Source organism: Parasteatoda tepidariorum, chromosome 5, assembly GCF_982258835.1.
Source record: "Parasteatoda tepidariorum strain Cologne lab strain chromosome 5, Ptep-v5.0, whole genome shotgun sequence".
NCBI lineage: Eukaryota > Metazoa > Arthropoda > Arachnida > Araneae > Theridiidae > Parasteatoda > Parasteatoda tepidariorum.
Window position 1 is genome coordinate 34,291,426 of NC_141759.1, and position 25,798 is coordinate 34,317,223.

Consider the following 25,798-nt stretch of genomic DNA (forward strand, 5'->3'; position numbering starts at 1 on the left):
TATATTTTACTCATTATACTAAAAATTTAACGAGCAGCACCATGTGTTCGGAATTTTGAAATCCCCTCCAGATCTACGTTAAAATTGCGGAAGTGACCTCACGAATGAGTGGTGCTGTAATCTATCCGAGAGGTTCTGATTTTACAAAATAACTCCACTGTTCAGAGGTATAGTTCGTTCACCAGGAGTTGGCACTTGGCTCCGCCTTCATCACGTGGTATCGGATGATACTATTTTGCTATTTTAGGGAGGGCTGTTATTTGGCGATCGTATGACAAAAATATGTATTTCGCAATATTCATGTGCATTTTATTTCATAAACTTGTTGATATTTCTCTCTTTTTATTGAATAGTTTGTTTTTTTGAGATATTTTACTGGGAAAAAGTTTTTAAATATAAATTAGCTAGAATAACGAAAGGTATAATAGCTGATGATAAAGCGAAGTAAGTGACTGAAAAAGAATTCACTGTTTGTGTTTGGCCATCACCTGCTACATCAGAAAGTCTCCACACGATTTCTTATAAGTAGTCAGCACAGACTATTTAAAAAATGAACAGTTTGAGCGCTTGAAACCAAATTCGATTTTAAAAGTGACTGAGAGGAATTTGTCATATATATTTGAGAATTGAATCTGTAGTGGTAGACAAGTAAATAAGACAAACTAATCATATTCAAAAATTTATACATATATTTGCTACCACTTTTATATTTTTATGAGATTTTCTATTAAAGGGCTCTTTCGTGAACTGGTTTGCCTTCATAGTGGTCTGATTAGGCAACCTGCAAAAAACCGTGTGGAGGCTTTGCGCGCATTAGAGGTTATCTCGATTTCAAGAGGGGAAATGTTTTTCCTCTTACTCCCCCGCGCTGAAATGAACTCTGCGTCCGAGGAGGTGGAGCCAAGTGACAACTCCTGGTGAACGAACTATAATAATCTATCCATTCAGAGTAATGATCTACCGCATGTGAGAAATTTTGTCCAAGATTTTACTGACAGCGGAACATTTTGTTAAATAATCCACTGTTCAAGAAAAGGCAATATTTTATAAAAATCCCTCCGTTGAGATGATTTGAATAAAAACGCTTTGAAATTTTCGCCTATGATACCAATATTAGTCAACAAAAAACATTTCTTCTGAAATGAAGTAGTTGGTATGCTTATCGTTTAATTAAGGATACATTTGATCATTATAAACGAAAAAATACAATAAAAATCTTACTGATTTGTGGAACACATTTGTAGTTGAAAGATATGTCATCCAAAGCTATGTAGTTAACTCTACCTTTTCCTATATCCATTGCAGCTTCTATGATTACCTATGAAAAGCAGAATTAACTCATTTCATTACATAAGTTCAGTTAATATTGAATTTCAAAGTAATATTTTGATTAAAGTAAAATGGTACGGGATAATAAAGAAATAAACTTATCCAATTACAGAATCACAACCATCACTTGAAGCATTATTTGTGATTGATTTTCAGGTTTCGAGACATTTGATTTATTAGGTTGAACCAATAAAATTTGATTTCTTGAATACCCCTTTGTAGTAGGTCGAGTTAAACTTGTCTTAATTGATTGATGCATTGAAATATTGAACTCCTTTATAAGGCTAGATTACTTGATACTATATCGCAGTACGTATCATTGCTTTTGCTTTCCAAATAGGCCAAACACCTTAGTCATATTTTTGAAATTTGTACTAAGTTGATGCACATATCTGTCCAGTGAGTGGATCACAACTGACTCTTGAAGCAATGTTAAAGAATTTTCCAAAGCATTACATTTATTAGATTAATATGTAATTATAAAATGCGTGGACCACAGTTGACATCAGATGTAATGTTATGAGGCTTTCCGAAGCGTTTCATTTATAAGTTTGATACATAATTATGCACTGTGTAGAATGCAACTGACATCAGGAGCAAAGTTATGAAGCTTGAAGCGTTTCATTTATAAATTTGCTGCATAATTATGTACCATGTGGATTGCAACTGACATCAGAAACAATGCTATGAAGCTTTCTAAAGCGTTTCATTTATAAATTTGTTACATAATTATGTACTGAGTGGATTGCATTGCGACTGACATCAGAAGAAATGTTATGAAGCTTTCCGAAGCGTTTCATTTATAAATTTGATGCATAATTATGTACTGTGTGGATTTTAACTGACATCAGAAGCAATGTTATGGAGTTTTCCAAATCGTTTCATTTGTAAATTTGATTCATAATTATGTAATGTGTGGATTGCAACTGACATCAGAAACAATGTTATGGAGTTTTCCAAAGCATTTCTTTCATTACATAATAATGCAATGTGGGAATGACAGCTGACACCAGAAGCAGCATTATGGAGCTTTCCAAAACCTTTCATTCATAAGCTTAATACGAAATTATGCAATGCGTGGACTGCAGCTGACATCAAAAGTATTGTTAGGGAACTTTTCATAGCATTTTACTTATTAGGTAGATACATAATCAGCCAGTGCCTATATATTTTACTATGACATTCGTGATCTAGCGTATTCGGAAAATTCGTGATCTAGCGTATTCGGAAAATTCGTATCTCTTTGCCCCTGTGCTGCCCAAAACGTGATAGAAAATGGAGCTATCTGTACTGTTGTTTGAATATATAAAAAAAATTAAGAAAATTATGAGATAATTCTATTGAAAAAATTATTTATGCGAACTTACTTGGAAAGGTTTGGTTTCGTTAAATGTAAACCCATCTTCAATGAAAAAATACCCTTCGGTTGGATCTTCTCTGCTCCAAACAACTGTTTCTTCTCCATTTGATGCAGTTTTAGTTTTGATACGAAGATAGAAATCTCCAGCACCTCTAATATCGTAGTAAATTCGAATCTAATTTTTAAAAAAAAATATTGTTGTATTTTAAAAATAATGAAATGAGCTTTTACAGAGAATTCGCTTTAACTATCAATATTCTTAATAAAGCATTGTATGCTAGTTACTATTAGACTTTCGCTGTCCAATTGCCTTTACCTTTATCCAACACATAGAAGCAAACTGTTTGAATAAAATATTCAGTATTTAATTTTAAGATTTGAAATTTTAAGATGTTAAGATGGAATAAAAAGCAACTTCCTAAATGCTTAAGAACGAAACAAATAGTTTCTGTATAACATTCTGAATTGCCAACCAATTAGAAACAAAATATTATTTAAAAATTATTCTATTCACTGGTTAAGAGTTCAGAAGTTTTAAAAATTCGATATTTCCACGAAATTTTTCCAGATACTTAATAAAAGCCACTTCCAGTTTTGTTTTTATCACTGGTGATTTTTTTTAATAACTTCAGATAAATTTTAAAACTAGCATTTATCACTTGCGTTCGACTTGACATTCAAAAAATAAAAAAATTTGTAATTAAGAAGATATAACCAAACAAAAGAGAAAGTATTCAATAACGGAATAATATTGCAATAATATTAATAATAAGGAAAGAAAATATAATGTTAAATGCCTTACGACAAATGAGTGCACTTTTTTATGAGATGAAACTCTCCAATCTGTGCTCATTGAGGCACATTTTCAGAGAGTGGAAATGAAAAAATTGCCTGGATTTCTGCATGTGTATGTAAGAAACATTTTAAAATCTGCGCAAATTTTTGTCTCAATAAGTAATTTATTTGAAACTATTATGCTTTATTAAGAATTAGTTGATTAGCCAAGTTGTTAGAACATTCTAACAATTGTTCGCCAAATTGTTAGAACATTCTTTATTTAAAAAAAGCAGTAATTTCTTTTTACTTGGCAATCTGCAGCTGGTTGCAGCAAGGGACCAAGCAGTCGTGCTGCTGGAGGATTTTGTCTTCCAGCTAAGAACAAGAATTTTCCTGGAAGAAAAAAGAAAAGTTTAGGATTAAAAATACTAATGTAGTACTACAAATAATAAAATTAACTTGCAACCAAATCTTTAACAAATAAAAACGTTACGTGAAACATACCATTACTAAACCCAGATGTGTGATCACGTGTTGGACCTTGGTCAAGAGTTGGGAAAGGCCCTCTTAGTTGCCATATTCCAGCAGTTGAAGAATCTTTAATCCAGTTGCAGAAGGATTGGTCAAAACTACATCGTGAAATACCGGTAGCTGTTTGTAAATTAAAAAGTAAATTACTTTCTATATTGTATAAGTACTATTCCAAATCTATATTGCATTTAACGTCTTTCTATAGTTTTAAGCTCACAAAAAATAAATAATGAAAATTGTTACTAAAGATGTTTTTATCAATATTTAATGCTATATCTGACGATTTCAGATAATTTTTTATGATCTTCATTAAAATCATATTCGAATACCGAAATCGTATTCTAATTCAAAATTATTTTCGAAAATCATATCAATATAAATTCTTCAAATCACTTTCTTTTTTGTCCTATGAGTTAACACTATTTCGTTCGAAATAGGGAAAATTAAAAATTTATTCAGCGAACTTAAACATCACCTCCTACATCAAGAAGTCTCCACACGGTCTTTTATAAGTAGTCCGCGCAGACTGTTTAAAAAGTGAACCAGTTGTGCGCATGAACTCAAAACCTTTCAAAGTAAAACCTATCAAAGTAATTGAGAGAAATTTGTCATACATATTTGAGAATTGAATCTGTAGTGGTTGACAAGCGAATAAGGCAAACCAATAATATTCATAAATAAAACCAATTTTTAGTCATATATTTGCTACCACTTTCTTATTTTAACTATATTCTGTATTAAATGACTCGTTCGGTAAATGGATATCCTTCACAGTGGTCAGATCGGACTACCTATTAAAAATACGTGTGGAGGCTTAAATCAGGAAAAAATAAAATTTTTATTGATTTGCATAAAAATTATAACTCATGTTAAATGCTTTTATTTTTAATTTTTTCATTAAAAAATGTTAATTTTATAGCAAAAAAAAATCGATATGTGCTAGTCTTTTTCTTAGGGTCATAAAATCAACTATTTTAATTGAAAACTATTTCCTTGGATTCATACGAAAAAGTGCTAATACTTTTTAAATATTCAAATAGTAATTTTTAAACTAAACCAAACAATGAAACTAAATTAATCGTTTCAGATATTTATTTATTCAAATAGAATGAGGCAAACAATTTTCCTTTTTAATCAAGATTTTCAAGAAAGTATATCTTTACACAAAAAATACACGAATATTTTATTATTCTTTTCAAATTTTATTAAAAACTAACGAATTGGATTGCTTAGTTAATTTAGATTTATAAGCCTATATCGCTTCTAAAAGAAAGAGTTTGCTTTAATTTTCAGACTTTTGGTCCATGCACAAGAATCTCAAAACCTGCAAGATACACTTGTTAGCATATGGAAGGTCGAACCCACATGGGTTCAAAGTCTTGTAATCCAAGCCAGTCCAAGTTTAAGATCTGAAAGATTTTTTTTTGGAATTTAAGTCCACCAAAGATCATTTAATCTATGTCAGGTAAGGCATAAATTCGCAGCTGTTACTTTATAAGTGATTATGAAATTTAAAAAAAAATAGACTTTTAAGGATATTTATCCCTACACTGCTGAGAAAAAAAAGAACATATTATAAAAAGAAGAAACATGGAAATAAGTTTAAGTGAGAAATAGGGGTTCTGCTTTAAGACTCATCATACCACACATTTCTTGTCTTTCGTCTTCAAAATTTCCACAGTCATCTGTGTAGTCACAAATTTTGTTCTTCGAAATGCATCTTGAGTTTTTGCAATCAAATTGGTCTGATGTGCACATTCCAGGTCCTCCAGTTGCTGCGAAATTTGCAAATAATTAATTCCATGTTGTAACAAATGTAGCTTAAAATATTTGAATCAAAATGTTAAAAACAATTACTTAGTGTTTCACATTGAGATAGTGTTATATCATCCACTGCCACGGTTGAAGGTACGTATCTATCCCGATCAGCCACAAAATTAAGCTAGATAAAAATGAATTAATTAATAGGTAGTTGTAATAATTTAGTAGGATTAATCAAAAACAAGTAATATTAAAAAAAATTCAGTCAATTCCATCTTAGGTCAACAGAGAAAAATTTTATTTCAGTTACTTGTATAAGATAAATTTTTTTCTTCCATATAAAACTCAAATTAATAAATTAAATTTAATTAATGAATTAAGTTTAATTAATGAGAAAACTGAAAAAACTGTATTGACATCCAGTGTCATCCACTACAGGTTTAAAATAATGTATTTGAAGTTGAGTGGATGAATGAAAAGCATTTTATTAACACTTTCATGTCCGGTGACACCAACGTGTTGTCACGTGAAAACCAAACGTTTGCTGCCGGTGACAACACATTGGTGCCATACGCAAGCCATACACTAACAGCCGGTGACAACACGTTAGAGCCATGTCCAAGCCAAACGTTAGTGGCTGGTGACAACACATAGGTGTCGCGCGTTGCAACCTGATATTAATGTGACATTTTGTCAAGGGACAATAGAGTACAGGGATGCCAACTGCTCCGCTTTCTGGAATAGTTTTAATAAAGTGGTAGAAAATTATATAGTAAAATTCGTTAAAGAAAGATAGTTACGCCTACTTTTTAATATAGTAACCAGTAGTTTGATACTTTAACGTTGCATTTTATATCATACTTATAATCTTTAATATTTAGTGGTGAAAAAATTACTTATAATGAAAAATACTAAACTAAAAGTAACTTAAATTTCGCTACCACTAGAAAATACTGTTTTACAAAGTGGAGCAAGTTACACGGAACCGGTTACATGGTAACCTTATCACTAAATATATGCGGACAGCATAGTGTTAACGACTGTAAATCTGAGCAAGATATATAAATATCATAGCTGCCAACTCTTCCGGTTTTCCCGGAAGATTTCATTTTCATATTTAAAGTGCTAGTGAAATTCATGTCATTTCACTAAACTTTTTGAATTATAATAATAATTTTAAATCAGTTTGCCCACTACTACATATAAATAGTTACAACAAATATATAAAAGCATATTATTCCTTACTATAGCGAAATTAAACCCGATTAAAATATAAATATATTTTTGAGGAAGATAGTTTTTCGGTAATTGTTTTACTACCACTTGGAAAATCCATTCTCGAAAAGAGTGAATGTTGGCAGGTATGAAATATATATAAATGGAGAGTGTGTGAACTAATTGTAGGAATTAAATGAATAAAAAATCTCACCTTAAAGGTTTTAGGTATTCGGCCAAGGAACACTTGTGCTCCATTCCAAACATCTTCACTATTTCCTTCTGGTATCCAGATATCTACACTCTTGTTGCTCCTCTCTAAGGTCACCTTGAAATCCACTAAAAAAAAAGTACATTCATAAAAGTTACGCTTCATTTAGTCTTTGGTTTTATTTATGAGTGTATTATTTATTTAGATGTTGTTTTGTCATTTTCATTCCAGCTGTTTCGCAACATTCTACCTCCTGGCTTGGAAGCAAAATTTACAGCATCAATTTGCAACACGATTTTGCTTGCGTGACCAGGACAGTCTGATAGGGATTATTTCCATTAAAAAATACAGCTTCATTCAACACACTTATACAGAGATGCCAAATTGCTCCGGACATGCCAAAATAATTTTTAAAAAGACGGTAAATAACTACAAAGTAAATTTTGCCAATATTTGACTATTTTTGCTTGCTTTTTAAAAGGTATAGCAAGACCTAAGTATTATAAAGTGGTGAATTCTATAAGCCTACGAATTATTTAGAAATAGTGGTGGATAAAAATCTACTAAATTGAATTTATTAAACCAAGAATTACAATTGATAAACTACCACTTTAAAATATATATTTGCTGTCCGGAGCAAGTTGGCATCTCTGCATATATAGCATAATTGGAAAATGGAAAGCTCTGTGCAAAAGCCCTGTTGCTTAAATTCAATTAAAATTTTATAAAATGATCATAAATAGAATAATTGTCAATATGAATGGATTATGCTGTAAAGAATAAAATAGGCCATAAAAGCCGATAATTAAGCAGCTATTTTTTTTTTTAGTCCTATGAGTTCTTTCTCTAATTTGGTGTTTTAATTTTGATAAGAAACAAGTGTAGAGATGTTTTAAATGTTGAGAGTGTTTAAAAATAAATAGCACTGCTCAAGAGACGAAGGAAGGGTTGTATACACATAAAGCACGATGAAGAAATCAGAAAAAAATAAAGAAGATGAACTTGCACATGATAATATTGAAACAAAATCTTCTCGTTACAAAGAGCAAAATTAATCTGTTGATTCTATGATAATCTGCAGCAGTGGTGTTGGTGGGTTTCTACAACCCGTCTTCCAAGTACTTATTAGAAAATTTTATCTGGAACAAAGATTCTTACAAAACGTGAAGAATAAGTGATTGAATGTGATAAATAATTTTAAATATATACATATTTTAAAAAATAAAGAATATGCATGATTGCAAATGAAATATTCATATGAAATAAAAGTTTCACAGTTCGATACTAAATTATCTGAATTTTTCCTTAGCATAACAATTAACCCTTTCGCGCCGACTGTCACAAATACGTGCCAGCATGAAACCGTATTAATCAGGGTCAAAATATAAAACTAGTAACCAAAGTAGAGTTCTTAAGCAGTTCATTTGTGGGCGGGGTTATAATTGTTTGATTTATTTAATTCACCATTACTTAGTTCAAAATAAAATTATTTAGTTATACTTTGAACTAACATTGATTATATATGTGATTAAACTAACAATAATTAAAGTAAAAGCAAAGTAAGTCTGTCAAATTAGCAACGACTACATTTAAGTTACCGTTTTTTATTTATTTATATCCTGATTCTGATTTTGTACGGATGCTTTTCTGAATCACCCGTCCCCAAGGGGTTAAGGAGGGTCCCATAACAGTTAAGTCGGGTAATTACAAAATAAAAGCTGCAAAAAAATGCATGAAAAAAACTATTTTTACAAGTTCATTTGCAGTTTAATTTTTTTTCTATTCAATGAATTACTTAAGACGTCTGATACATTTAATTTTGATTTTAATAAATGCCTCGCTGTTTTCTATTTCTTTGTAAATGCTACTGTATATTCGGATAATACACTAGCTATAATAGAAAGGTTAAGAAGCATTCATAATTATTATTTAGAAATAGGAAATACACTAAGATGAGTACAGAATACACCAACATGAGTACCAACAAGGCCCTAACTATTTTAGAGGGAAAACTTTTTTCTTATAATTTAAATCATTTTTTGGAGTTTTATAGCTGAAGAATAATTAAAGGGAATATTTTTCAATGCTTAATGTGAATATCTAAGAAATTAATGTGTTTTCAATTTGTTTTTTGGCAAGGGACGTTGTTAGCTAAATTTCTTATTTCAATTCACATTCTCACGAACAGAAAATAAAAAGTGAGCTAAGTCATTAAATGTATGCAAAAAATAAAATAATCACTGATAATCTACTTTAATTAAGCAAGAAAGTATTGTAGTGCTATGTTTAAAAAGATTAATTGATTTCCAAGGTAGGTTCCAAAATTATAATGCGAGCATCATCGAAGACTTTTCCCTATTTAAATCGCTATTTATATTAAGAATTTGACTTTAAGTAATTAATTCAGGAGGGATTGATTCAGAATTCGAATTTTTCCTCTTATCAGACCTCTCCAGAGGGATTTTTCCAGGATATTAGTTTTTTTTTCTTTTAAAAAAGCTGTTTTTCGAACGACTAAATATTTGGGAGACATTCATTGAATTCAGAAGTAACTAAAGAACTGTCATATTAGTTTTTATAAAAAATGAGACTGCATGATTTTTTTTTAAATGAAAGGGGCTTTTGGGAGAGTGCCCCGATTGGTCTTGAGGGAGATAGGTACTAAAAAATTTTTTTTTTAAAAGCCTGTACACCATAACACGTGATAAATAGATATTACTTACTGCCAGTCCGAAGATGGTAGTAGAACTCCATAGAACATGTTGAAAACGCATTTCTCAAATCTCTACTTGCTAGTGTTGCTCTCAAATTACCGGATGACCAGGTCTGAGAGGCAATGACATAGGCACCTACAAAAATATTAAGTTTAAACATCCAACGAAGAAAAACATTGAAAAATAAATAAAATAAAAACTTTAATTACTTTTAGAAATAGACTAAAAAGAAGAATATAATTTTATTGTTATCTGACGAGAAAAGTACAACTTATCGTTTTCGACAGATATGGGGGAATTTCTGATATTGCTAAAAGTTAATTACGAATATATTTTTCGCACCATATACACCGAAGAGCCATTACATTATGACCACCCTGCTAATAACATGTAGGACCACCTCTAGCCCTCAAAACTGCTAACACCCACCGTGGCATTGATTCCACGAGGTGCTGATAGGTAGTCTGAAGTATCTAGTACCAAGCGCTCACCAACTGGTCATGCAATTCCCTCACATTGCGAGGGGGTACCGTGGCAGCACGAAATTGGTTTTTCAAGTTGGACCACAAATGCTCTATTGGATTATGGTTATGCGAATTTGGGGGCCAAGACATGACTTGAAAGTCACTGGAATGTTCCTCGAACCAATCCATGAGGATTCGACCCTTATGACATGGTGCATTATCCTGTTGGTAAACACCGTCCCCCGTAGGAAAAACTGTTGCCATGAATGGGTGAACCTGGTCTGCAACTATGTTCAAGTAGCTTACAGGCGTCAGGGATTGTTCTATGAGGATTATGGGTCCTTATGTGTCCCATGAAAACATTGTTCCTGGGGCAGAAACCATGAAAACCTGGGCGAACCCATTGTTATAGATGAAGGGGTGGTCATAATGTAATGGCTCTTCGGTGTATATTACCTTCTTGGTCAGACAAAAAAAAAGAGTTATTGCCCGACTTACTCGGTAAATATTCAAAAATTTCGATTGCGAAATTTTTGATTTCATGATTAAAAAAAAATGCAAAACATTGAAACTGTGTCAGTAAAGATTTAAACAAATCAGAGATCAGTTAAAGTGTCAATACATAAATATCTCCTCCAGGGGATAATATAGAAATTGATTTCAATTATAGTGGTAGGGAAACTGTTGCAGTTGAAAGTGCCATTCGTTAATAGAATTCGTCTACTCACAAATGTAATAAATTTTGCTAGTGGTGATTAAAAATTATTAAGACTTGTGGTGTCGTCTAGCAAAAAGTTTCAGTTATAAGATTAGTGTTCAAATAAGTACACTGTTAAAAATTCAGAGCCACGTTGCACCAAAAATTGGTATTCATTTGCTGGCTACGTAAAAGGGAGCTCAATTTTGCCATATTTTGGAATTTTCACTAGCTCCGAACAGCAGTAGAAAGTTGCACCAAAAGTAGGTGTTTTTAGGAAACAAAACGCCTAATTTCATTCTTTCTTTTTTTTATTTTTATAAAAGCAGGGAAAAGTTATACTACTATTAGGTATGTTTAAAGAGCTAAGGCTGCTATTTACTCGAACAAAACTATTTGCCGGAAGTAGGTAATTTTATGACCTCTAACCATTTTACACAGCCAATCAAATTTAAAAAATCACCTTAAAAAGGAAATGAACTTTAATTAATGCAAATAAAACATTTATCTCCCTAAATAAGTTGATACTTGAAACAACATGCATTAGTCGTCCCGATACACCGAGACCGAGTTGTAAAGAAAGCATGGCGTCGTAAACAAAAATCGTTCAGCTTACAGTCACCGTCAAAGTTTCACGTCCTTTACCAAGTTTTTGGTGCAATCAGTTGCACCATGGAAGTATTACTCGATCATGCTTCACAATTTATGGTGCAACTGAAATAAAATTGACCTCCATTTAACTAAACTTTGGGATAATAAGAAACTTTGCACCAAATACTGGTTAAAGAGTTTTTTTTCACAGTGCAGTCAAAATTTCACTGACGAGGGCTCCAATTAATATAACGATAAATTCTGTTTATATCGGTTAGAAATCGATTGAAACTTGCATTAGCATTGAGCACTGATCTTAATTAGAGAGTTGATCGCTCTTGCTAATCAAAAAGCGATTGAAATTTGAAGTGCAATTGATTACTCATCATTACTAACAGAAAAGTGAGTTGTAAACAAAGCGTAGTTCCAACTCCATTTTAGTTCAATTGTGTGGAGTTTACCTTGATATCTAAAAAAACAATTTGTGATGATTTTTTTTCCTTTAAAAAAATTACCTGATGAATCTCCTTTTGTATGATCCAGTGACAGATCTTTTCTTCTAGCTCTTTCCCAGGACCACTTGAAATAGTAATCGTTGCTTCCGACCCAACCACAAAGTCCTTTCTCAAAGTCACAATCAGCACATTTTTCTTCATCCAAACCATTCAAACAGTCCTTTTTAAAATTGCACACATCGCGGGTCAATACGTGTTGTCCATTTTTGCAATCAAACAATTCAGTTTTTTCTGCGGAAATATTAGAACAAATGTTATCAATTTTATATTAATTAAATTATTTGCACATCTATGAAGAGTTATTATTTTAGAAATACAGTAGTACCTAGACTTAATGATACTCGTAGGACTGGACCGAAATGTCATAAAGAACGAGATATCATTATATACCGCAGTGTTTCCCAAACTTATGACTTTTGTGTACCCTTTCAAAATTTTTCGTAACGCTGTGTACCACTAATAAAAAAATTAACGTATTTTTTGACAAATATGTTTATTTAGAGTGGAGAATAAAGTTAAAAATCACAACTGACTGTTGACACCACTAAATATTAACTGTTAACTCTGCATAAAAAGCCAATAGAAAAATACGTAATCGTAAATTTTCATGGCTAGCATTGTTTTTAAATAATTTTTTTTTAAATTTTCGTTTGTTGCAAGATATTTCGCTTAAGAACGCGTACCCCCGCTAAACTGCTCCTGTACCCCTGGGGGTACGCGTACCACACTTTGGGAAACACTGATATACCGGGAACATGAAAATTTACAATCAGTAACTATATTGCAGTTTATTTAGCAAACAAGAAAAATGTACTTTACTTTAATTTTAAAAAAATCCGAATCTAATGTTTTTCCTATTTCTCGTCTATATTTAGAAGGAAAAAAAAGCTTATTTTACTTTAATTAAAAAGAAATCCGAATCTAATGTTTTTCCTTTTTCTCGTCTATATTTAGCAAACAAGAAAAACTTACTTTACTTTAATTAAAAAAACTCCGAATCTAATGTTTTTTCCTTTTTCGCGTCTATATTTAGCAAACAAAAAAAGCTTATTTTACTTTAATTAAAAGAAAATCCGAATCTGATGTTTTCCCTTTGTCTCGTCTTAGACTACACGATGAATTTTCCAACAATAAAAAAACATCCTTTAACTTTCTTGTTCTTCATGTCCGTGGAAAAGAAAATTTTTGTCTCGAAAGCATAACTGCTGCTTCATTAAATGATGGTGGTAGATCTAAAGATTCAATCTTCCTCATCCCTATTAGATTCCATAAACCATTAAAACTGTTGAAATTGCCTTGGTTTGTCTGGAAATGATTCACAAAGCCATCCGATCTTTGACACAATGCGAATGCTTCATAAAATCGGTATCAGGCACAATATTTAATAAGTGTTTTCGTACCAGAATCATGTTTGTCAGAATTGATTTAAAACTACGTATTATGAAACCATTAACAATACAATCTTTGAAATTTTCTTTCCAGGTGGAAAATTTTAAGCTTAAGGCTTATAACGCCTTTAATTTTTTTCGGTGGATATTACAAATTACACAAGACTCCAACTTATCTAGCACCATTTTCACAAGCTGTTTTCTGCACTAATTTTTTAAAGAATTTATTATTCCTAGATCTCATGGTTGAAGCTAACTCGTGCAAATTACAGGAAAATGCTCTATTTAAACATTTTTAAGTCCAATTTCTAGTACACTGAGCGATGATTAATGTCACTTTGGGCTTTTATACTCATCAAATCACTTAAATTATCAACTAACAGTTGGATGAAAGATGACTCGGATTTAAGGGAAATAGTATTAGAGGACTCTCTAAATACTTTTAAACTATTGATATAAGAAATATAGAGAGTCCAAGTGGAAAATTCGTTAAAAGCAGGAAACGTAATTCACTGGATACATTAAATCCGAGTTTTACTGTTATTACAGGAATGAACATGTCGTGAATTGAAAAGTGCAAACGAGAGAGTTTGCAACAAAACGGTTACCTAAAGTTTTATGTTTGAAATAAAATGTTTTACCTAATACATAAGCAATCGTAATATTATTATCTCTGAACATAATCATCATTGTTTACTTTGTTATGAGTTTGACACTAAGATATACACTAATTTGACACTAATATAGAGCGGCTTATAAAAAAAATTATTTTTTTCAGTTTTGTGAACGCGTATTAATACGCATAAAATCTTGGTTACCGCTATACATTATTTCTTCAGAATTTCTGCAGAAAAATAATGTTGGTCACAAGGTTATTGAGATGTTATTTTTTCGTCACCGAGTAATTTAAGTTTTCTTTTAGTCTGTAAATTTTTTTGCTTTTCAAAATAAAGTGAAAAATTACTTACATAGAAATTGAATCACACTTATAAAACACGATAGATAAAATTGCAGTAAATAAAACAATTCTTCAGTAAAACTGTTTAATTTTAAAATAGCGAAGAATGCTTATGTCAGAGAAATTCAAATATAAAAACTTTCTTTTTCTTACCTTCACAAATGCCTTCCGAGACAGAAATATCGTCTATTGCAATGTATCCCATAGTGTTATTACCTGCTTTACCCAACAAAAATACCTGAATAAAAATTAAAAAGAATTAATTAATTAAACGTCTATTGCAATGTATCCCATAGTGTTATTAACTGCTTTACCCAACAAAAATACCTGAATAAAAATTAAAAAGAATTAATTAATTAAACATTAAAAAATGGTTTATTAGTTTCTTTGACTCTTTCTTATAAACATATTTTCTTTAACACAAAACTAAAACTTATAAGATTATTCTACCACTTTTCATTTTTACTCAAACTTCTCATAATACGTAATTAATTAACCCTCATTAAAATAACCTCATATAAAATTCCCAATTTTTTCAATTGCAACGGATCACTAATATTGTAAAAAAAGTTTTAGGCCCACTAACTACTAAATGTATATAAATAAACAGTATAAAGACAAATAGAGATTAGAGAGATTTAGATATAGAGATATAATAGTGATTTATCAGATTCTTTCTTTTTATTCATGGAAGTCATGGATGATTTTATCATAGACAATTTTGGTATAAGCACAGTTAATTAGCACAGGCAATTTTGGTTCTAAGCTACTTAATTGGAATACCTTATTCTGACATTTATAACTCGCATAAAATTTTCAGCAAACAATATTTCATTGACTTGGGGCAATTGATTTGATTGACTGATGCAAACTTCCATCCCCAAATAATGACTTGACTTTGATTATCTAATTTGCCGTTTAAATACATATATTTGAAACAAAGTATCTTAATAACATTGACATTTGATTTGAAAGTGACAGAAGAATGTAAACCGGTGGCTGAGCGGTAGCGCTTCGCGCTGTCGTGCCACAGGTCCCTGGTTCGATCCTCGGGCCGGGGAAGGTTGACTCAGACTTTTATCCCTTCAGTGGGTCGATAAATGAGTACCAAACATGCTTGGGAACTAAACACTGGGTGTTCCGCGTTCGGCTGACCACCTAATCGGAACATCTGCTCCTGCACCCCAGAGCCTAAAGGTTAAGAAAACTGAGATGGGCACAGTAGGCCTTGGCCCTCAACGGGCTGTCGCGCCACTGAGTTTAATATACATCAAAAATTTTATGTATGCTGTTATATTGTATACAATTGATGACGATATCTCTCTTAAAAGTATTCCAAACATCTAGACAGAATATGTGGAAAGTTGAAAAATCATAATTAAAGTTTTAAAATCCCTAAAATAATTTAAGTGATTCTATGTTCAAAGATATTATGACCTATTACATTAAAATATACTTTCCATGGGGAGAAATAAGCAATTCAAATTTTATTAATAACAAAAGATTGTTGGGTATTACAAATCATACCCACCCGAAAATCAATGGATGTTCTTACTTTCTAAGACTTCTTACTTTCGTATTTTACTTTCCCTCTCGAAAAAATAATCTATTCATGTTTCATAAATGATAAAATATTGTTTCGTCTTATAAAGCTAAATCATGCCAGCGTTATTAAATGATCCTGTTTTCAAAGATATTAAGACTTTTTAATTTCGTGTTACCAAGAGAAATAATCTATTCATATTTTATGAATGATAAAATATTGTTTTGTAGTAATTATATAGTAAATTCACCTAAGTGTTCTTATTGTTCTAATGTTCCTATTCTAAGTGTTCTAACGTTTCTATTTTTAAAGACATTAGGACTTCTTACTTTTGTATTTCACTTTCCTTCAAGAAGAAATAATCTATTTATATTTTATGAATGATAAAATATTGTTTTGTCTTATATAGTAAATTTACCCAAGTGTTCTTTTTGTTCTAATGTTCCTATTCTAAGTGTTCTACTGTTCCTATTTTTAAAGACATTAGGATTTCTTACTTTTGCGTTTCGCTTTCCTTCAAGAAGAAATAATCTATTTATATTTCATGAATGATAAAATATTGTTTTGTAGTAGTTACATAGTAAATTCACCTAAGTGTTCTTATTGTTCTAATGTTCCGATTCTAAGTGTTCTAATGTTCCTATTTTTAAAGACATTAGGACTTCTTACTTTTGCGTTTCACTTTCCTTCAAGAAGAAATAATCTATTTATATTTTATGAATGATAAAATATTGTTTTGTCTTACATAGCAAATTCACCTGAGTGTTCTTATTGTTCTAATGTTCCTATTTTTAAAGACATTAGGACTTCTTACTTTTGCATTTCACATTCCTTCAAGAAGAAATAATCTATTTATTATTATTTAGGAATGATAAAATATTGTTTGCGATTTGTGAAGCAAATCCCTCCAAACGTTATTAATTGCTCCTTTTTTCAAAGAAAATAAGATTTCTCATTTCCGTTTTCTATTGAGAGAAATTATCAATTGACACTTTATGAAGTACAAAATATTGTTTCGTTTCACAAAGCAAACCCACCCAAAAGTCATTAAATGCTGAATCCATCACTGGTGAGGGTATCACAGACACTAAGGCTTCCTTCCATTCTGCATTCGTAGGGTCTTTGATCAACATAAGTTGATCTGCTTTTTTAAAGTCACTACTGACAAACACTTGCAGAGTTGCTCCATTCTGATAACTGGGTATGGCGTACCATATCTTCAGACAGACACCGGACGGTGCACGTAAGCGCTCAGACATGTAAACAGCTGTCTTCCCAAAGCTGGTGAATCTTGGATCCAGAAGCATGTAAAAACCTTAAAAAAATAATAAATATCAGTGATACAAGTATTTTAACAATAATATATTAATAATATGCTAATTGCTTTAGTTCGGAGTTAATGTTATAGTGGAACAATGAATTTATTTCACTGATTTTTTCTTAATTTCGTTGTACTATTGATTTCCTAGGAAGAGATAATGTATTGATTTACCTTGAGGTGTTCCTAGTGTGTGATCTCTTGGTGGTCCGAAATATTCTTCCCCAATCCAACGAATCCAGTCAAAGTCATCTTTCAACATATCAGTCGGTACATCAGCAGACAGAGCTCCTGAAATAATTTTCTACGTTAATTCTTTGCTGCACAAATATAATGATTAAGTTATTAAAATATATTTTTGCTTAATTCAGGGCACATCTCGTTACTACAAAACGCGCCTAAGTGTTTTTTTTTTTTTTTATAAATTATTTATAATTGTTCAGTATTTTGTTCTCTAATGTCACTCCGTTATTTTCTCTTTATAGTTGTCTTGTGTCAATGACTTGCTAAATGCTACACCTATTTGATTTATAATATATGATAAAGTGATTATCTTCAGAGCTTTTGAGGGGAAATTTCAGTGTCTGATATAAAAATATAAAATAAAAATAAAAAAATTTAAAATTACGAAAAAGATTTACACCCGTGCCAACTTAAGAACCATCCACCAGAAATTAAGTTTTAACATGCTAAAAAAGCTCATAATGAGTATGATACTTACTTAATACAGGAGCGTCTTTTACTTCAATAGGCGGCCGGACATTTTCCCAAAGGCAGTTCTCTTCTTCGAAATCACATGCACCTGTTAATCAGAAAACATATATATACATAATACCTAACACTGTTGACAGAAATACAGAAATTTTTAATTTCATATTATTAAACTTATTAATTTTTACGACCATATTTTTTTATTAAAATTTTTAATTTAAAAAGATTACAATTTTAGAAATGTGTGCTGATATCAAAGTTAATGTCTCGTTTTGTTTTATTGAAAATTTTTATTAGTAAAGTTCTTCAACCAGAGTAGCGAAAATCGAATTATAAGATCAAAAGTTATTCCACATTTAGGATTGTTGCAAACTTATCTTTAATATTATAAAGCATTTCGAAATCCGAGCTTTAAATAATGGCAGCGTATGCGAGTTTTACTTAGGAATATGTAGTTTTCAAGTAAGTAAATTCATGAATGTAATAAAATATTTTAAAAAAAACTAAATTAATTAAACTTAAGGAATATTTTTGATTATTTTTAAATATTTCACAAAATTATAAATTTAAATTTTTAGAAATTTTTGCCTACTGTAGGATATTTTTATAGTGTATTTCTTCTTATTTTGATCATAAAACGATATCGATTAAACTCAAATAATAAGATATTTATATCTCATAAAGCTTTCTTAAAAATTACTTGAATCGAATAATTTTCCACCTTTCTTACGATTTTTCATTGCGATTGAAAATTCCAACCAACGAAGAAAAATTCGATTACATTTTTACATAGAGATTCACTTTGTAAAGTCATTCGAACAAAAAAAATAATTCTAAAATATTATTGCTTTAAGTGATAAAATTAAACTAAATGCTGCCCGATATATTGGACGCTACATTTTAAGAGAATATATACTTACTATTCAATTTTTCATTATTAGTTATAATATTTTTTAAACCGAAATAAAGAAGCAAACCAAATCTTCAAAATGCTACACAATAATTTTGTTCGTACCTTATTATATTAAACTTATAGAAACAATAATAACAGTTTACCTGGATCATTACAAGCTCGGTTGACTATTGTAATGTCATCAATTGCTACTTGACCGTAACCACCATTTCCAACTTCTGTTTCAAAAACAACCTTAAAAAATAAAAGATAATTGCTTAATTTTTTTATTTCTTTTTTATCTCACGCATATTATTCATAAAAATATCGGTTCATAAGTCAAATTATCATCATTTTTCTGTCGATATTTTTTGTTAGTTTGGTGTCTGCAGTTTAAATGGAAAATTAAATCAAAGACTGAAGCATAAATTACTAAGTTTATGTATTTTGTTATCTCACGCAAATTATTCATAAAAATATCGGATCATAAGTCAAATTATCATCATTTATCTGTCGATATTTTTTTATATTTAGGTGTCTGCAGTTTAAATGGAAAATTAAATTAATCACTGAAGCATAAATTAGTGAGTTTATGTATTATGCTATCTCACGCACATTATTCATAAAAATATCGGTTCATAAGTCAAATTGTCATAATTTTTCTGTCGATATTTTTTGTTATTTAGGTGTCTGCTGTTTAAGTGGAAAATTAAATTAAGCACTGAAGCATAAATTAGTGAGTTTATGTATTATGTTATCTCACGCACATTATTCATAAAAATATCGGTTCATAAGTCAAATTATCATCATTTATCTGTCGATATTTTTTTATATTTAAGTGTCTGCAGTTTAAATGGAAAATTAAATTAAACACTGAAGCATAAATTAGTGAGTTTATGTAGTATGTTATCTCACGCACATTATTCATAAAAATATCGGTTCATAAGTCAAATTATCATCATTTATCTGTCGATATTTTTTTATATTTAAGTGTCTGCAGTTTAAATGGAAAATTAAATTAAACACTGAAGCATAAATTAGTGAGTTTATGTAGTATGTTATCTCACGCACATTATTCATAAAAATATCGGTTCATAAGTCAAATAGTCATAATTTTTCTGTCGATATTTTTTGTTATTTAGGTGTCTGCTGTTTAAGTGGAAAATTAAATTAAAGACTGAAGCATAAATTACTTAGTTTATGTATAAATTAAAGAGCAAAACACCTAAATTACTAAGTTTAAACATAAATTCGAGCGAAGACTAAGTTAGTTAGAATTTATGTTTCGTTGCTTTTGCTTGAATTAAAAGTAGATTGGAGGTTCTGTTGTCAAATGAAATGCTACTTTTCGGAGCAAAGAAAGCGATGTTTTTTTTCTTTTTTTTGAAACTGTTGAGAGTTTCTAACAGTCATTCATGCAATACTGATACTAAGCTGCGTTTTTTTTTCACCTTTAAGCAACGCCTTTTGCTCATAATTATGAAAATGGCGCAAAATGTCAACATAAAGAAATGTTGCTGCCATTTAAAAAGAAATGCGTGTGTGATCTAATTTTTCAATATTTTTCCTCCCCATATTGTTTAAACTCAAAAAAATATGCCAAAAACGATAAATGTTCATTGTTTTAAACGATTTTTTGATGGATAGCATATTAAGTATGAAAAAAATTATAATTATTCATTGTTTTAAATAATTTTTTACGAATGGAAAAACCTGGTCTATTCCGTGAGGGCTGAAAAGTTCAGTTCTGAGACCAAACAGTTCATTAAACTAAGTTAAAATAAATAGTATGAAATCAAAGCTTTACTTCAAGTGTGAGGTACTCAAACTGTGAATTTTCTTTTCTTTGTTAAAAAGGCTTAGAAAAAACCTTCAAAAAAAGACTTATATCTTCGTAAATCCATCAAAAATCATACATCGTAATTATCCATCATTAATCATGCATGAAACTTGTCACATAATAAGCAGCAGATAAAGGTAGTTTTTTTTTAAATAATTGAAATGAAATCTTTTGATATCAAATTATATTTACCTGCCAAGAAAGTTGTTTTGATATGACAGTGAAGCGAGCCCCATGCCAGAGAACTCCTTGACCAATAGATACTGACCATTGGGGATCCGAAATGCCATTATCTGTAGCGACATAGGTGTTAAGTGCGAGTTTGCTGACGTTGTAAATATGATAGTAAAATGTGACACAGCTAGATGCTTCAGAAGCAGGTCGCTTTGGACTGTATATGCGAGAGCGCAGAGATTTTTCGTTGCTTGTGCCATTAACACCAATGTAGAGATACTTTCCTGTAAGTAAAAATTATTTCATAATTATGAAATTGTGGAAGTAGGCTTAAATCTCCAGCGGTAAAAAAATACTTATTCCATATGTAATTTGAATTTATTATTTTTATTAAACTTTAAATTTATCATAGCAGTGATGATATAAGTTGTATTTCTGAAAAAGTAGTAAGACATTTACGTTGAAATTAAGTAGGTATTTTCTTTTCTTACGTTTCGAATTTTGTTGTTCAAAATTTCCTGCCCAAAAAAAGAAATTAAGAATAAGATTAATTTAATAGATAGAAGTTCACTAAGAACTATGACCATTTCTGGTTTAATTATCTAGTATTTTTAAACATCTAGTTTGCATTTTTAATGGATATATGTAACCAAACACAACGATTTAACATCATTACTAAGTAATAAACAAGACATTATCATAACAAAACGGTAAACATTAGCAGTTGGCATAACGTTACTAATTAGTTTTAAAATTAACACAGGTTTGGAATCTATATCCATATAATATACCAGAACCCATATAAAGAAATTAAGAAAATAATCTTATAGTAACATGTTCAGTAACATGTGTAGTCATCACTTTGTTAATTATCTAGCATATTAAAACATTTACCGTGCACTTTTACACTAAACTGGTATATCTATCTAATAGTAAACATTAGTAGTACACATAACGTTACTTCTTAGTTTTAAAATTGGCGCAATTGCGAAATTTCGTACTCAAATAGAGAAAATAAGACTAAGAATAATCTTATAGTAACATGTTCTCAGGTGTGGTCATTTCTGGGTTAATTATCAAGCATATTTAAAAAACTTTTGTTCACTTTAATACTAATCGGATACATGTAAATAAACTTGCGATACTTAAAACTACATAAATTATTTTTTTCAGAGTACAATGTTTGAAAGTTTTAATATTTGTGACAAATCTGAGAGTTCATGAATAAAGTTCAAATAATAATAGTTATCTTCAGTGCTTGATCAGAATGTTTATCCCGACCTAGTGACAAACCTTAACTTTTTATATTACTGACTTATCTTATTTACAAAGCATTAACGGCAGTATTAGTGTGCTTTCGAGTTTTATCTCTTTTTTTTCAAAATTTCCTACTCGGGAAATAAATAGCATTGGCTTCTTATATTTACTTGCTCACTGCAATTTTCTGAAGATCGCACTATAGATCTTAGATCTCACCTGTTTCAAAACAAAGGAAGTGCTGGGCAAGATAGTATGTCTTGGTTTAAGTTTTTTGGAAAGTTTTAGAATTGCAAATAATTCTCAAATGGGAAAAAAGAATATATATAAATTCTTTTAAAGAAAAACTAAAACTTACCTTCAATAGATTGCGTCGTGTGGTCTGTAATTTTAACTAATGTTCCGTTATCTTCGCCTGATCTCACATCCCAATCCATATTATTTTTAGAGTCTTGAGTGTAGCTGCACATATCATCGTCGTCATCAAATGTGCACATTTCTAAAAAAAAACATACAACTTATTATTTTAAAAAAAATTTACTTACATCATTAAATTACAATATTATAAAAAAAGTTATTCAGATTGACATATACAAAACTTTATTTATTTCAATATCTGTGCAAATTGTTTGAAGTTTTAAAAATGGGCCCACATTACTAGAATCGTTCAAAACCACGGACAGCTGATATCAGCATATTTGCATAAAAAGATGTGAGCTACGTGGAATGCAAGATGGTGTCAAGAGAACAATGGGATATAGTTCTCAAATATTAGGGAAGAGTAACAATTTCTCGGCCTTTAAAAAGAATGTACCGTACAACAAATCTTTTTGAAGAGGTTTTCAACAGGTCTGTTGCTCCAGGGATCAATTTAGCTGAAAAAGATGTGCATTTATCCAAGTTAAAAGAAAGATCAAGGATCAATGGAGAGGAACGATCCTTAACCCTTTAAAGACTAATTCCCATTTTTTTCTTTCTTATAAGCTTTTCTTATAACAGCACAGTTTTTTTCACCATCGATGATATTACAAATAAGTTTTTTTAAAAATATGGAATCACACTTCTTGCAACTAGGCCCTAGAATATCGATGTCCCATTCGTCTTTTTGAGTGGGACACATGTTTCTCACCAGTGTCCAAGAGTAACACATGATAATAAAATGAGAAACCATAAAATCATTCAAATTATGGTTTAAAGAAAAGTATACATAATACTTATATTATGACACTCAATTTTTTCCTCAGTTTTATTTCCTCTGTTTTTCTCACGAAATAATGCATACATTTTCACAAAAGCGTAAAATGCTTTAAGCTTTGCGAGTTTTAGAATCAGTTTTTCAAGTTACAAATAAAAGGAAGGAAATTCAAAAGACTGTGATGTAGCATTCTACTTGGAGCGTCTGACAGGACATATATGTCCCGTCAGGTTCGAAAAGGTTAAGATTCCTGGTATTCTCTGTTTTTCGATTGGCGATCATGCACGATTTCCTCTATGTCTCCTTTACAGACTTAAAGCTGAAAGCAGCATTGCTTGTCCCCTGTGCTGCTGCAACCTGGTGATGATTGCGAATCACTCCACTCCTCCACCTCGCTCTGAAGAAGGGATCTATATTTACTCCCACTCTTTGGGAGGCTCAGAAACTTTTACATATTTCACTCTTTGACTCTTTCCCTTATTTCACTGTTTAGTTTTATTTGTTTGTATTTTACTTGATATTAATTCTTGTTCGTGTATCCATTTTTTGTATTTTTGGGGCTAAAAAAGCTATGTTCACTCCGGCATTGAATATATATGGAAAAAAAAGGTTCATCTCACTTTTGCCACAGTTATCGAGATCGTGGACACCTATGACTAGAAGGTGTCCGTCTCAGTCAGCGTCAGACAACGTGGTTTCGATGGACGGAGAGGGAACAGAATGATGAGATCTATCATCGAATGCTGACGATGTGTCCAAACGATGCACCCTCAGGCAGGGGTGAAAGCGAGACGGAAAAGAGGAAAAGCTGGTAGTAAAACCATTTCAGTTATAGCTAGTTTTGGGGAGGAGTTTACTTATTCTTTTTTTTTAATTTTTCAACAATATCTACTTTATCTTGGAAAAGAAGCAGTTTTATATATATGCCAGAATTACAAAAGAAATCTTGATAGTTACAGATATTTCATTTTTTTCGAAAAAAATGCTGGAATGAAATGTTTTACGTACCAGGTTTTTCTCTTTTCCGTCTTGCTATATAAGGGCTTTCACCCATGCCCGAAAGCGGGACGGAAAAGAGAAAATACTGGTAGAAGAACTATTTCAATATTAGATAATATTCGGGAGGAGTTAATCTATTCTCAACAATAGCAATTCACTGTAACGAAAATTGTTCACTTCGATGAAGCAATTCAATATAAATTGTATCCGTTAAGAACAATTGGTAGTTATAGATTTTTATTATTCTCGAAAAAAAAAGTATTAGTTTCCAGTTTTTACTCTTTTCCGTCTCGATATATATTGGCTTTCAGCCCTGTGCACCCTTAAAGAGTACAACTATGGCCAAGTTCAGCAGCGGAATGGAGGCCACAATAAAAAAACATCCCAAATAGCAACAAACAAGACAGCCGTGGCAAGTACATAACATTTAACGAGATGCAAAAAAAGTTAGAGCGATTCTAAGCCCAGCACCTTTAATCCTTCAAAGAATTGCATGCAATTGTCTTTAGGTGATCGAGCTCTAATATAGAATGATTTATCAAAGCTCGCAAAGCCATAGAATGATTCACCAAAGCCGATTCACAATGCACTCCTAAGAGGTTGTAGTGCATTGATTGTGCCAGGAATTAAAATTAAAGCATGTCAGAGTCAATCACTTTCAATTTACAGAAGAATTGCTTGCAATTATTTATAAGAGGTGCACCAACATTACTACAGAATGATTTTCCATGCACAGTTATCTGGGTACTGGGAACAAACAGACAAATAGTGAAAGCGCATTGATTTGGTCAATAATTTTAACTAATGTGCCATTCGGTTTTTTTTTTTTTTTTTTTTTTTTTTTTGTTTATAAGTTGTATTTCACCTTGCGACATCATTTGTGTCATTAATTTCTGTACCAATATGACTTAAACATGAAGGTATATTTAGAAAAAAGGTAATATTAAGTGCCATCAGTGGTACTTAATATTGCCTTTCTTTATATTGAAATAAAGCTATATTTAAAATAATATTCATATTAATAATCCTATATTTAATTGAATATTGCCTTAATATTGAAATAATCTTACTTGACGGTGGACAAGATCCTCCTTTTGCTTCAATGTCATCAATTGCTATTACACCGGTTTTCACTCGACCAGCAAATGATATCTAAAACAAACAATTCGAATCAAATTTGAAAAATGATTTTATTCAAACTAACAACAAAAAAAAAATCTTTGGCCCTATTATTACAATATTAGTAATTGCTTTCTTCAAGACTCCTATACTATCAGAGCTGACCTATCAAGCAATATTGGAGCAAACAAGTTCGCAAGTTAACGTTATGTTAGTATTAGTTATGTTATTACAGAGAT

The 25,798-nt window shown here is 30.9% G+C and overlaps 1 protein-coding gene across 1 annotated transcript in view; it reads right to left on the reverse strand.

Annotated features, from left to right (window-relative positions):
- LOC107445048 (MAM and LDL-receptor class A domain-containing protein 1) overlaps window positions 1–25,798 on the reverse strand; it is a 160,013-nt gene that overhangs the window by 78,296 nt on the left and 55,919 nt on the right. The window contains exons 24-40 of the mRNA XM_087163642.1: window positions 25,511–25,592; window positions 22,605–22,745; window positions 21,008–21,273; window positions 19,140–19,230; window positions 18,094–18,174; window positions 17,547–17,663; window positions 17,092–17,369; window positions 14,665–14,749; window positions 12,166–12,396; window positions 9,908–10,033; window positions 7,188–7,312; window positions 5,855–5,939; window positions 5,641–5,772; window positions 3,971–4,117; window positions 3,774–3,859; window positions 2,697–2,864; window positions 1,222–1,318 (exon numbers count right to left, since the gene is read on the reverse strand). Coding sequence (XP_087019768.1) covers window positions 1,222–1,318; window positions 2,697–2,864; window positions 3,774–3,859; window positions 3,971–4,117; window positions 5,641–5,772; window positions 5,855–5,939; window positions 7,188–7,312; window positions 9,908–10,033; window positions 12,166–12,396; window positions 14,665–14,749; window positions 17,092–17,369; window positions 17,547–17,663; window positions 18,094–18,174; window positions 19,140–19,230; window positions 21,008–21,273; window positions 22,605–22,745; window positions 25,511–25,592 — 2,338 coding nt within the window. The remainder of the gene's footprint in view (window positions 1–1,221; window positions 1,319–2,696; window positions 2,865–3,773; window positions 3,860–3,970; window positions 4,118–5,640; window positions 5,773–5,854; window positions 5,940–7,187; window positions 7,313–9,907; window positions 10,034–12,165; window positions 12,397–14,664; window positions 14,750–17,091; window positions 17,370–17,546; window positions 17,664–18,093; window positions 18,175–19,139; window positions 19,231–21,007; window positions 21,274–22,604; window positions 22,746–25,510; window positions 25,593–25,798) is intronic.